At 38.5% G+C, this 13,015-nt stretch overlaps 1 protein-coding gene across 1 annotated transcript in view; it reads left to right on the forward strand.

Moving 5' to 3' along the window:
• The first annotated feature begins 181 nt into the window (after window positions 1-181).
• Window positions 182-13,015, forward strand: part of rin2b (Ras and Rab interactor 2b) — a 27,747-nt gene continuing 14,913 nt past the window's right edge. The window contains exons 1-9 of the mRNA XM_056266909.1: window positions 182-244; window positions 1,438-1,572; window positions 2,008-2,090; window positions 4,876-4,988; window positions 5,306-5,480; window positions 7,251-7,362; window positions 8,558-8,630; window positions 9,338-9,429; window positions 10,909-12,105. Of these exons, the coding sequence (XP_056122884.1) occupies window positions 2,031-2,090; window positions 4,876-4,988; window positions 5,306-5,480; window positions 7,251-7,362; window positions 8,558-8,630; window positions 9,338-9,429; window positions 10,909-12,105 (1,822 nt within the window). The 5' untranslated portion in view covers window positions 182-244; window positions 1,438-1,572; window positions 2,008-2,030. The remainder of the gene's footprint in view (window positions 245-1,437; window positions 1,573-2,007; window positions 2,091-4,875; window positions 4,989-5,305; window positions 5,481-7,250; window positions 7,363-8,557; window positions 8,631-9,337; window positions 9,430-10,908; window positions 12,106-13,015) is intronic.

Genomic DNA, 13,015 nt, shown 5'->3' on the forward strand with positions numbered 1-13,015 from the left:
AAGGAGAATACTTTAATGTGATTTTCGTTTAAATTTTAAGTGTACATGTTTTCTTATGATTAGGCCTATAAAAGTTGTTTTTCATTGTTTGTTTCATTCGGTTTTTTGCAGCGTCAGTCATGTGATCATGTGATGTAGTATTGGATGTGAAATGGATGTGTCAAACTGTCGGATAGCAGAATCACTGGACTGTCATAGAAGCATACAGCCAATGTCTTCTGCTGCAGAGGAGCACTCATAGTAGGTCTATGTAATATAATTTTTCCTATTTCATAGTATTGCGTAATTAGTTGTTAAATGCGTTAACAGCATTATTTCGGTTTGGCTTGGGCTTGTTTGTTTTCCCTGTTTAAAACGCTATGCTGTGTAACTTAACTGTTTTATTCACTCACGAGTTCTCTATTTCAACCCTTTCATTTCTTTCTTTTTCTAAACTGTTGTGAACAGCCAATGTGTTCTAAATAGGGAAATGGATAAATAAATTTGCTAATTTAGTTAATACATTTAACGTTTGTACATTTAACTCATTGAAATATTGAGCCCGAGTGGCTTGTTTTATATTTTCACTTAAAAAATAGAAACAATAATTTTTACTCCACAAATCTAAAAACATTAATGTACTTTGTCCGCTTCTTAAAAGTATTTTGTGTGTGTGTGTGTGTGTGTGTGTGTGTGTGTGTGTGTGTGTGTGTGCGTGCGTGTGTGTGTGTGTGTGTGTGTGTGTGTGTGTGTGTGTGTGTGTGTGTGTGTGTGTGTGTGTGTGTGTGTGTGTGTGTTTGTGTGTGTGTAAAGGAGCATTTTTTTCATATCTACTAGTCTACAAAAAAGTTAAACTAAGTGTAATCATGGTTCCAGTTTGTTTGTGGTATCTCCAGCCCCTGATGGCACCAGCATGCATTGAGTAATGGTGTAATGATGTGGTCCATCTGTCAGGATGTTTTATGCATATATCACATCAAATTGCTTCCATATACTGTAGTGACAGGAACAAACTGGAAGATGTATGTATGTGTGTGTGTGCACAAAAAAGAGGGTGAATGAGGGTAGAGAGCTGTGGAGCATTCACCCTCCTGTGGAGAAACAGACTTTTAGCCTTAGACCTCGTTGCCTATTGAGAAATGTTTCTGTGATGTATGCGTGTGTTTTTCTGTGGTTTCGGGTTACTAAGAATTATGTTCTTACAATAGATATAGGAACTAGATTGATTTAGATTCCTCTTATTGTCGTTGGTGTGTGAAATGGAATATGTGTCTTTTTCACGAAATGTGTGGTGTCCAGCACGCAAGGGAACTCTTTCAGTGATTTTTAGGTTTCATAAAGTTGGTCGAGAGACTGTCGACTTGTGTATGTGACAAACCACAATTTGATGCACTCTTTAAAAACCTCTATTGCTCTTTCGCTCTCAATGTCTTTACATGTGTCTTTGTCTGTTTGCAGCTGTGTTACGCACTCACACATACACACTAGTTTCACTTCAGACTATTTCCAGACTATGGACGTCCCTAAAGACAGAATCAACAGTGTGGAGAACACAACAATGCTCCATTGATGCTGCAGTTCAGAAAGCGAGAGGTATGCTTTCATAATCACGATAACTTCCCTGATCTACGATTAGCTGTTCAGTAAATCTGCAGGTGAACTGGAGTGAGTATAATCTCATTCATTTCATTATACTGTCATTTTAGATCCAGGGCCAACAACAAGTATTGCTTAAGAAAAACATGTGTTCAATAGATTCGAGAAATGTCAGGCAGACAGGGCCATCAGTGTGTAACTGACTCTTTGAGGAAATGATTACAGCTTCTAGACTCTAAATACAGGCTCACAGACGAAATCTTCCATCCATTATAATAATAAAACCCCTACAGAGTATGACTGAATGAAAAGGGAGACAAGAGGGTGACAAATATAGTACGAACGTATGCATCTGTCATTCTGAATATCAGGGTCGGATAAATCGGAGATATCACATTATTTAGTGATCCTAACGCCTTCTTTTACTTCCAGGACTTTAAATCAACAAGAGCAACATGGCGATGGACTCATCTTTACAACTCAGTCGGATAGACAGAAGTGGCAGCTTTCTTCAGGTAATGACCATTCTGTGTTTTATACTGCGTTCATATGTAGACCTGCACTTAACAGGAGCCCGACTAATAAAGGACAACATTTGAGACAATGTTGAAAAGAAAATGTTGTTTGAGTCGAGTGTTTCTACATCTATGTTGCCTTCAACAATTGATCAGATGAAGGTATCTCAGGAGACAGGAATTGAAGCTAACATTGGATTCGGACGTGCTTTGATCCCTTCCCACTTTGGAAAGCTTCCTCCGAATGCAGCATTTTTAAGTTTTCGGATGTAGCCTAGGTGTTGTTGTTTTTTTACTGGCCCAAATAAAAAGTACTCACTCACAGGTCTCTTATGATATTCTGGACCATAAATATCATTTGATTGATTTCCTTTCTCAATTGAAGTCTCTGGGATTTTTTTTGATTTTTTTTTTATCCCGCTTTACTGTCTGACTGGTAAAAATTGTAAAATCTAATCATAGAAAATTAGTCACACACACTTCTCCTTAACAAACTGCATGATTTGAGGCAGAAACTTTAGGTTTATACTCATAGCAAAAACATTGCGGGACGATTTACAGATGTAATAGTAACAGTGGTCCTGGCCTTATTACTTCATTACTACACACTCTCAAATAGAAGGCATCAGTAAATGAAGATGTAAGATCCTTTAGATGTACAGTAAATGTTTTCCATTGATGCACTAAAATATTTTTTATCTCCAAATTCATGTTTCTGAATTTATAAATCTATGTGCTTACAACAGTTTTTCCTTTGTGGCTTTAAACATTTCCGTAACAATTTAATAAGAGCAGGACACGCAGATGGTGCTACAAACTCTCATTATCCAATGCGCTCATGCAGGAACTGTTTTTGGATTAGTATAAATATCCCCATTCTCCTTAAGAACATTTTCTGTTCCACTGCGTACATTCACTGGCTGTATGATGTTTCTTGTAAAAATCAATGGAACAGTGTGTGTGTGTGTGTGTGTGTGTGTGTGTGTGTGTGTGTGTGTGTGTGTGTGTGTGTGTGTGTGTGTGTCTGCGCCTGTGTGTGTGTGTGTGTGTGTGTGTGTGTGTGTGTGTGTGTGTGTGTGTGTGTGTGTGTGTGTGTGTGTGTGTGTGTGTGTGTGTGTGTGTGTGTGTGTGTGTGTGTGTGTGTGTGTGTGTGTGCGTGTGTGTGTGTGTCTGCGCCTGTGTGTGTGTGTGTGTGTGTGTGTGTGTGTGTGTGTGTGTGTGTGTGTGTGTGTGTGTGTGTGTGTGTGTGTGTGTGTGTGTGTGTGTGTGTGTGTGTGTGTGTGTGTGTGTGTGTGTGTGTGTGTGTCTGCGTCTGCGCCTGTGTGTGTGTGTGTGTGTGTGTCTGTTTGTGTGTGTGTGTGTGGGGCTGCAGCAGGGCTTCCTGCCCAGACAGAACCATTCAAGCGTCCCATAGATGTGTCTGTACATCTCTCTTTCTCTCTCTCTCTCCTTAATAAGTCCTTCATCGCTTCTTCTCACAGAGCTTTTTTTTTTTTATCTTATCATTCAGTCTAAACACTTGCTCTCTCTGTTCCTTCCTCATCTTCCATCTCACTCACCTCAAGCTTATCTTACCTAGTATATATTTTATTAAATGACGTTCACTCCGTGAATTAATCAGTACTAGGAATTACAACATAAATCTGAAAGAATTGTTGTCTTTTGACTATTTTTATCTGCATTTAATGACACGCAATTTAATAACAAATATTCCAAAATTGCAGGTCAACAATAAAAGCCCAGGAAGTTGGCTCAGTGATTCCAAATATTTACATTTAGTCACGATAGTGGCATATTGGAAACATTACTTTACTTTGAAAGTAGTTTTTGTTTGAATGCCACTAACAGCCTGCCAGGCATGGCTTTTTATGTTGTTTATCCATAAACTACAGTACACAGTTGTTTTTACTATGCAGAAAATTCAAATTTATATAATATATAAAGAGTTTGCGAACCGTATAAAACTAGTCCTGCTCCATTTGTTCAATGAACATGCATGTTACCTCAAATCATGCTCCTTGTTGAGGAGAGATGTGCTATTATACTTCAAAAAGGTCTATTTACTGGACAATCAAATGCATCCAAAAATCCCATGGACTTACATTGCAGGAGGGCCCAGAGACCAGTTTAACAACCAGCAACCTAGCAGCAAAGATACCACAAAGTAACATAATATAAACCACCCAGAATACCTCAGAAACCAGTAAACCCACCAATAATTTACCATTTGTCTTGTCGTTTGGTTGTCATAGACCTCATAGAAAAGAAAGAAAGTCAAAAAAACTTTTGGCTAATCATGTTTTTAGTTTAGTTTGTAGTTTATTTACATATCTACATGATCACATGTAAGCACTTGCACAGAGTAAATGAAAATGCAGGACTTCTTAATGGTTCATTACAACACTGCGTTGTGATGGTTGGGTTGTGTTGCCATGGTAAATCCCATTTCCTGTTCGGGAGAGTAGATTAAGAACACAGGAAACTGACTAACTTTCTTCCTGCTCGTAGATGGATGTCCGAGGAGTCTGAAGCTGTTTCTCTTGTTTTGGTCACAAATAAGCCTCTTTCAGCTTGATTATTTTTACAGTATTTTCCAGGTTTCTGGTTTTTTTTTTTTTTTTTTTTTTTACTGTTCTCTTCAGGTTTCCTGTCAGATTCTCGGTTTCATAGATTCTTGCCTAGCAATATTGGCAATGTGGTTTTTAAAAAGGCACTGCAGATTCACCTAAATGTTTAGGTGCTTGGACAACTAAGATTTTGCTTTTATTTTTCTATCCATGTGCAGCTTGTCGATGCGTTTGCATTGTCACTGAGTACGTTGGAGCAGCAAATGGTTCATGCTTCGCAGGAAAAAGACCAAGATCCAGTCAGAGATCCAGACACTTCTATGTTCATAGAGTGAGTACACATGCCGTACACATGATGACAATGCATTAATAACATAATTGTGTTATAAGCTAACTAGGAGTGCATTTAAATGCAACAGTGCCTGTATTACCTGTACTCTTAATAGATGCATTGCTTTTAAAATCTTTTTAAATTTTCAAAATCTATTCATTTTATGGACTGTAAAATGTCATTACATTTCTAAAGAACCTCTATATGTTTTACAGTGTCCATTAGAGGGCGCCAGTCTATAGTCAGTCTTTTCTTCCATTAAAGGACATAAAAAGATATCTCTATCAAACACACATCCCCTGTTTTGTTCTCTGTAGGATAGAGGGAGAGATGAGTGCTGTGTGTCTACAGTATCCTGTGTTTGATGGGGATCATGGTACAAGCACAAGTGTGAGTGTGTTGGACAAACTGATACACACACACCCCATCTGGCTTCTGCTTTCCATCGACCAGCAAGAGGCCACTGGCATCCTGCGGCAGCAACAAGCTGGGGTAAAACATGTTAGAGAGGGTAAACGCAGACAGATTTTCTTTTAAAGAAATAGTTCACAGAATTTCAAATTCTGTCATCATTTAATTGCCACGTGGCTGTTTCAGACACATTTGACTATTGTGAAAGATTGTGATTGTGCTGTTTTCCGTCTTTCTTTCTTTTAAGTAGATGATTTATACAGCTCCAGAAATGACAAAAGTATTGTAAAACGTTTCATGCATCTTTTCTCAATCTGAAGCCATAATAATAGCTTTGTGTTTTGGAAAGATTATTATGTACTAAACATTTTGCCCTCCACAATAGTTCTCATCTCATTCAAACTCTATTACATGAGGATGAATAAAGGATTACAGATTTTCCATTATTTAATTACTGTTAAAATATCAACTAGAAACTTTTGATGAATACATTTCAAGACTCATTAGAGACTAATAAAAGAGCAAATGACTCAAGGATATTGTTGACATTAAAGTGGGACCGGGGCCCAATAGGGGACCTCATGATGACTTAAAGGTATTTAAATTAACACATTATTAATAATAATTAGTGCTGTCAAATCTCTAACATTAAAGTTTTTGTTTACATATTATATGTGTGTGTATATATTATTATGTTATATATGTGTGTGTGTGTGTGTATATATATATATATATATATATATATATATATATGTATGTATAAATGTGTTTGTATATACAGTATAAGTACTGTATACACACACACCCACAGACCTACTGTGTATATATATATATATATAATATTTATAAATATAATAATATATACACGTATATGTTATGTAAACAAAAACGTAGATGTGATTAATCGCGATTAATCGATTTGACAGCGCTTATATTAAAGCAACACTATGGAACTTTTCAACCTTCATAATATATTTCCAAGACCCTTGTGATGGTACATCGACTTACAATAGGTTAAATGACACGTCTGCCATAGCCTGACGTGGTCTGTCTGTATCGCTTTTACTCGCACTATGTAACTTCATGTTTCGGGTAGTAACCCGAGCACAAAAAGAACTACAAAACTCGACTGCTTTACGGCATACGTCACTTCCCCCACCACTTCCTCAAATTGTCTATGGCCATTGCAGACATCCCAAGTCTATAGCGTCTCCCTGATGCCCGCAAATTAGTTCAAATCTGCCGGTGTTGTGCCGAATTTTGACCCCCGCCAAATTATTACCCCCCTAGCATTGGTAGGTTTAGGATTAGTTGTGGGGGAGGGGTTAGGATTAGGGGCGGGGTTGGGATTAGGCAATCAGGTACTGACTTCAACGAGGGGGGTAATAATTTGGCAGGGGGTCGAAATTCGGCACAACACCGGTGCTGGATAAACAGCGAACGTGCGCGTGCGACAGTAGGCTGCGGTAGGCTAAATTATTTACGACAGCGGTAATGGACAATTCCGCTTCCAACCTGTAGGGCGACCGCTGAGGAAAAGTTCCTTGGTGTTGGTTTAAATCTAATTTAAATTAGCACATAAAGCACATAAATTCAAGATGCAAACTGAAATCCTATTTCCCCCGTCAATAACTATGGTTGAAGAACATACAGTTCATAAAACTTTTGGAATTCAAAAATGAATCATGTTTAAATAATTTAATATATCAATATATCAATCAATATATAATATATCAATACTCCCGTTTTATAACTCAATATTATTTAAAAAATATTCACAACCACAGCATTAGAAGCCTTTAAGCAAATCCTCCTCCTTCAAAAAAAAATGTGTTCTTTCTTCCTCTCCAGGTGTTTTTGGTCTGGAGGTCATCTGTCCTGCAAAAGAAGGTCTTGTCATTCCATACGGATGGTACCTTAGACTCCTCTGTGATTCACATCCCTGTAAAGGAGAGCCAGTACAGTATGTCAGGTCTCTTATATCATACTAAGCCTTAACTTTTGTTGACACCCTGCTCACATCTGTTTATGTTTACTTCTGAGTACTGTGTCACCTTCTGTTCAGTATGTTTGGCTGTGAAAGATTTGTAGAGATTTCTTCTTTCATTTTATGGTCTTTATTGGGTATCTATCTTTTTTATGGTTTGTTGATATTGTGGGGCCTGTTGCTTTCACGTGCACACAGACGAGAGGTCAAAGATTGCTCGCTATTGACTGCACACACATTTTATACATCACTTAAAGGTGGGGTATGTGATTTTCTTTTTTGACCATTTTTTCAAAATCACTTGAAATCCTATTCCTAACCCACTTACAGCCAGAAGCACTGAAATGAAAATTAAGCATTTTAATCATCTTTGGAATGGGCAGGGCTCGAAAAACTCCAACCAATAATTTCTTAGACCACCTAGAATCATTGACAGTAAGTGCGTCAATCAAACGGTCGTACCATACCCCCCTCCCGCGCGTGTCCCCTTCTTGCGCATACTCAAAGCTCGTAACCCAATCACAGTAAGTGCAAGTCGCCCCGATACAGAGAGAGAGAGAGATTGCACGTCCATGTTCTTCGAATTGGTGGAGTCAGGGCCAGCGTTGGAGGAAAGAAGGTAGGACCTTTTGAGTTGTGTATTTTCAAAATCTGCCGGCCGTTTTGCAAATCCCATACCCTACCTTTAATAAATCTCTTTTTTGTGAAAGAATAGGACATATTTCCCTCTTGTTTTACTGGTAGTTAATCAGTTGTAATAACCTGAGCGGCTGTTTGCAACTGGCTTGCTTTGAAACGGAGGCACCATATTTGATGCTAAACGTCACAATAGTAGCCTGGCAGTATTTCAGGCATTTACAGCAGTGCGGTTCCAAGACATTCTGCATGTGAGATATCAGACACACCCTAGTGTTTTTGGCAATCTTGCTTTGAATATCCTCTGTGCCTTGGGAAATAATGTGGTCAGAAAGGCGCTGGAGGCTTATGAACAATTTACCTGCCAGAGTCAGAGTCAGTTCAGAAATTTCCATCAATTCTTTTTGTAAATTCCCAACAAATGAAGAATCCAGAGGGACACTACAGTGCTGTTTTGATGGATGAAATGGTGGAAATGCTTGAAGATTAGATATAATTGTTCATATAATTGTTGTATATTGTTCTTTTTTCCTAGCATTTTCTCTGGAGGGCTCAGGAATTAGTTTTGCTGACCTCTTTCATCTTGTGGCCTTTTATTGTATTAGCAGGTAAGACTTTTTCAATGACTGACAATTGTTCAAATGGACAAGTATTAGATTGCAAAGGCAGGCATCACAATTGCAAATGCTACAGTAATACATACTAAATGCTAATACATACATTTGAACAAATCCCTAACCCTAAGCATTATACTTTGCCATGTAACTCGACCACTCACATTTTCTTCGTAGCATATAAAAACAATTCACTATGAACAATGTAATGGATGAAATGTTCATTGCTGTCTTATCGTCTTTGCCATGATTGCAATGCTAAAGCATGATAAGAGCAAAACAGATGAGTATGAGTAAAGAAACAATGAATGATTGTGCAGTAATAAACCCACTGCTCATAAAACCCAATGATATCCATCACCTTATTAACAACAGGATATAGTAAAATAGGTCTCTAAGTACAAATGATTTATTTCAAATCATCCATAAATCAGAAGATTGCAACTGTTCTCCACGTTATGTTTGTTTTCTCAAGCCGCTCATAGAAACTGAAAGTCTGCCTTCTCTCTGATCAATAGCAATTTTTACCGCCCATTAAGAGTAGAATTATTAAATTAGCTGAATGTAATTTAGATTAATAATTTGACTTGTCACATTTAATGTAGGAAAAGAGTGAATTATGTTGTGTGTATTTTCTCCCACTCTTCATTTTTTACACTATTTCACGCACTATTTGTCTGTCTGGCTTTCTTTCATATTAGAGACATTCTGCCATCTACCCTGAAGCTTCCTGAGGAAATACACTCAGCTGAGACCCTGTCAGAACTGCACGAGGTGGCCCAGCAAGGGGCAGGTACTGACCTACCTAGTCTGACCCTCTTAAAATTACAATCAATATCATATACTGTATATATATATGTATACATAATTGTGAAGTTTCTCAAAATAGGTGAGGGGAAAATGTCCAAAGTCCATTCAGTCAAATTCAGGGGTCATGCACCTTTGGATTCAAAGCTACCCTTTTACTACCATTAAACAGATGATTATAACAGGCTGTCAAGTTCAGCTGCAATTTTGCTTCATTTAGTTTTAAATTACACCCCGGTGACCCTTGCACACTAAATAAAGACAGTAGCACTATACTAACTCCGCTTACTTTTTTTTCTACTTGTGTCTCTCCCTAGGGCACTAAGTGAGTCAGGACTGCCACTGGTGCTCCGTTCAAAACAACGGCTCCGTGGCATGACACACCTGGAAAGCAGAGTGTGTTTTTTAATACACTCAACAATGTTGCATGTCCAAGTAATAATTAGAAATGTAATATTTTAGTATATTCTGAAAAGGTTTAGACCAGTGTCAAATAGAGATAATAAAGAAACATTGCAATGTTCGTAGAGAAGACAGCATGATTGTCTCATGTGTATCTGTGTGTGTGTGTATTTCTCATTCCACCACAGCTGCGAACATGCTGGCCTACTATTCAGTTCCATGTTATTATTAGTCAGCTGGCATTCCAGATAGTGGTTGAGACTATGTGAGCTAATCAGAGCATAGAGGTTATTGGGGGAGTGTATGTGTGTGTGTGTGACTGACTTTGTTGCTTATCAGCAATAGATCTGTTCTGCCCTAGATAAAATGCATGGTTGAAAAGTTAGAAATGAGCTAAAAACACTTGGAATACCTTAGTAATTACATAAAAATGTCTTGGCACCCATCCACAACACCCAGCAAACTAACAACAAAGTTGGTGTGAAAATCACACCAAAGTTGCCGCAGAACAATTGTTTGATCTAGTAATAGTTTGATTTAGTAATATAAGTGAGAGACAAGTCTCATTTGAAAGATGCTGACTAATAAAACTATCCTGTCCTAATAAAAACTGGCCCGGCAAACCAACATGAGAAACCAGACTGAAATGGGTGGGGAGCGAGAGAGAAAGCATGGGGAGGAGAAAGAGGAGTGGTTTGGTGTGTTCTGTTAAGTCTACCTCCCCTGTCTGTTTGGTTAAAAATGACTCACTGAGTTTTTGGCCGGCTTTGTGTTGGGTGTGTTTGTAAGGCATTTGTGAATCAGCTTGCACAACTGAGCTCGCTAAATTTCTCCAAGAACTTCAGTGGGCCTGAGAACGAGAGAAGTGAACAGACGCTTCAACCGGGCTGTAACTGGATATAGCCACACGCACTCAAACTCACATGTTTGCTGACAACGTGTCGTGGTCTATGGTAGGACGCTGGAGAGGGTGTGTTAGCTGCTTTTGTGGTTGTGTTTGTTCAAAGATTGTGCGTACGTGTGTTGTTAAACATTAATCAGATTCTCTCTTTTTTTATTCCAGCTTTCTGGGAATCTTCTGTCAGCAGACAAGTCCCAAAGAGTTCCCTGGTTCTGGACAGACGGCCAATCTCTCTGCATAGGAACTTCTCTGACATCTTACTGATAGAGGATCAAACCTGTACCCCAACTGGCAATCTAAATGTCCCACTACCTCTGACTGACACCTGCCCGAATGCCCCTGAAGGCGAAAGAAGTTGCTCCAACAGTGCTTTGTCTTTTATCAACCCTGTCTTCCTCAAGACACAGCAAGATCTAACTGGAAATGTAGTAACAGTGATCGCAAAAGACACAACAGCAGAAAACAGAAAATCTCGTCCCCCTCCTCCACCAAGGCCACCTCCACCTCGCATTTTGGTTCATACCCCTGCTTTACCCCCAGGTCGGAGGACTATGCTTTTGAGTGCTGGCATTACAAGAATGAGTCAGGGACCCAAATTGATCGCCAAACGCCCCAGTTCTAAGAAACCTGCGCCTCAACCTCCACCACGACCTCCTCAACCGCCAGACATAGACAGCTACCGCTGCACCATTGCGTTAGATGATGATACCATTTCTAGGGCCCTGTCTCAAGCCAGCCGGACGCATACACCTCTCAACCCAACCAACAGCACCATTCTGCAGCAATGGACCGGTCCAGAAGAGAAAGGGCGAAGCTCAAGTGGTTTGTCCACTTCCTCGTCTGACTCTCTGGATTGTCCTCCGCATCCTCTTCCTTTGGACCTATCCCAGAGTGTGGGCCAAGGCCTCTCCACAGATGACAGCAGTGATGAGTATGACGAAGAGGAGGAAGACTATGGTGTGGGACTTGAAAGGGACCTGCATCTTCGCCTTCGTTCTGCCCGCCAGACAAAAAGACTCCTGGCGGTTGAACTAGTGGGCGTTCGTCCGAGATCGCTCATTATCTCACGAGCACTAAGGGGACAATTCCGAAAGGTCCGCGGTGTCCTCAATGTTCTGGCTACACCTGAAAAACGCATCTTGCTCCGGATCATTGAGTTGTCCCAAGACAAAGGTTCCTACTTTGGTTGCCTGGTGCAGGATTATTTGAGCTTTGTGCAAGAGAACAAAAACTGCCACTCATCCAGCCAGGATCTTCTGCAGACGCTCCGGCAGTTCATGACCCAGATGAAGGCTTACCTCATACAGAGCTCAGAGATTAACCCACCCATAGAGTCCTACATACCTGAGGACCAGATTGGTAAGAAGATTTCAGTTTAAGTCTTGTAGGGCCATGTTAAACCAATCAAACAAAGAGAACAGTTTTAAAAGCACCTTTCAACAAATGGCTTTACTTCAGAGGTGTCCAGTCCTGCTTCTGAAGCACCACTTTCCTTCAGAGTTTAGCTCCACCCCTTACGCAACAAAAATATATGTCTCAATATATAATGTGACAATATATTTCATGTGTCTCCATATATTGTGAAATTTACATTGTTATATATCATATGATATATTATATAATAATATATTATATATATGCAATAATATATTGCAATATATGGGACAATACTGCAATTATTGCCGTTTTCATATATTGAATAAATACATATTATTATACTATTTAATATATTGTTAGGTATATTGAAATATGTCCCATATTATATGAAATTATATATTGGAAGAGGCATTGTATATATGTGAAAATATATATGTAAAATTATATGAGCTAATATACCTCAATGTACCAGATAATATAATCAGATATATATGCAAACATGTCTTAAATATGTTGAAAAATATATTGATTTATATTACATAATATATTATATATAATTATCATATTATATATTGTATACAATAATTTACCATGTGGGGGAATAAAAAGTGGACTAAAAAATGTTGTAATTGTTGCTGTTAATGATAATTTAATTTATACTCTCATCTACATTTTACAATATATGAATCAATACATAGCCATATATGGTCCATCCATATGGCTATATAATGTAAAATATAATGAATGTCATGCAAAAATTTGATTTGGACTATTGTTAATCAACCTTTCTGTAAACCTATGCATGAGCTTACTTAACTCATAAAAAAAATACTTTGTTTCAATAAACATACATGCAATAATGTAATACAGTTTTGTTTGTATATCAATGTAT

This window comes from Rhinichthys klamathensis, unplaced genomic scaffold, assembly GCF_029890125.1.
Source record: "Rhinichthys klamathensis goyatoka isolate OS25496 unplaced genomic scaffold, OSU_Roscu_1.1 h1tg000254l_1, whole genome shotgun sequence".
Classification (NCBI taxonomy): domain Eukaryota; kingdom Metazoa; phylum Chordata; class Actinopteri; order Cypriniformes; family Leuciscidae; genus Rhinichthys; species Rhinichthys klamathensis.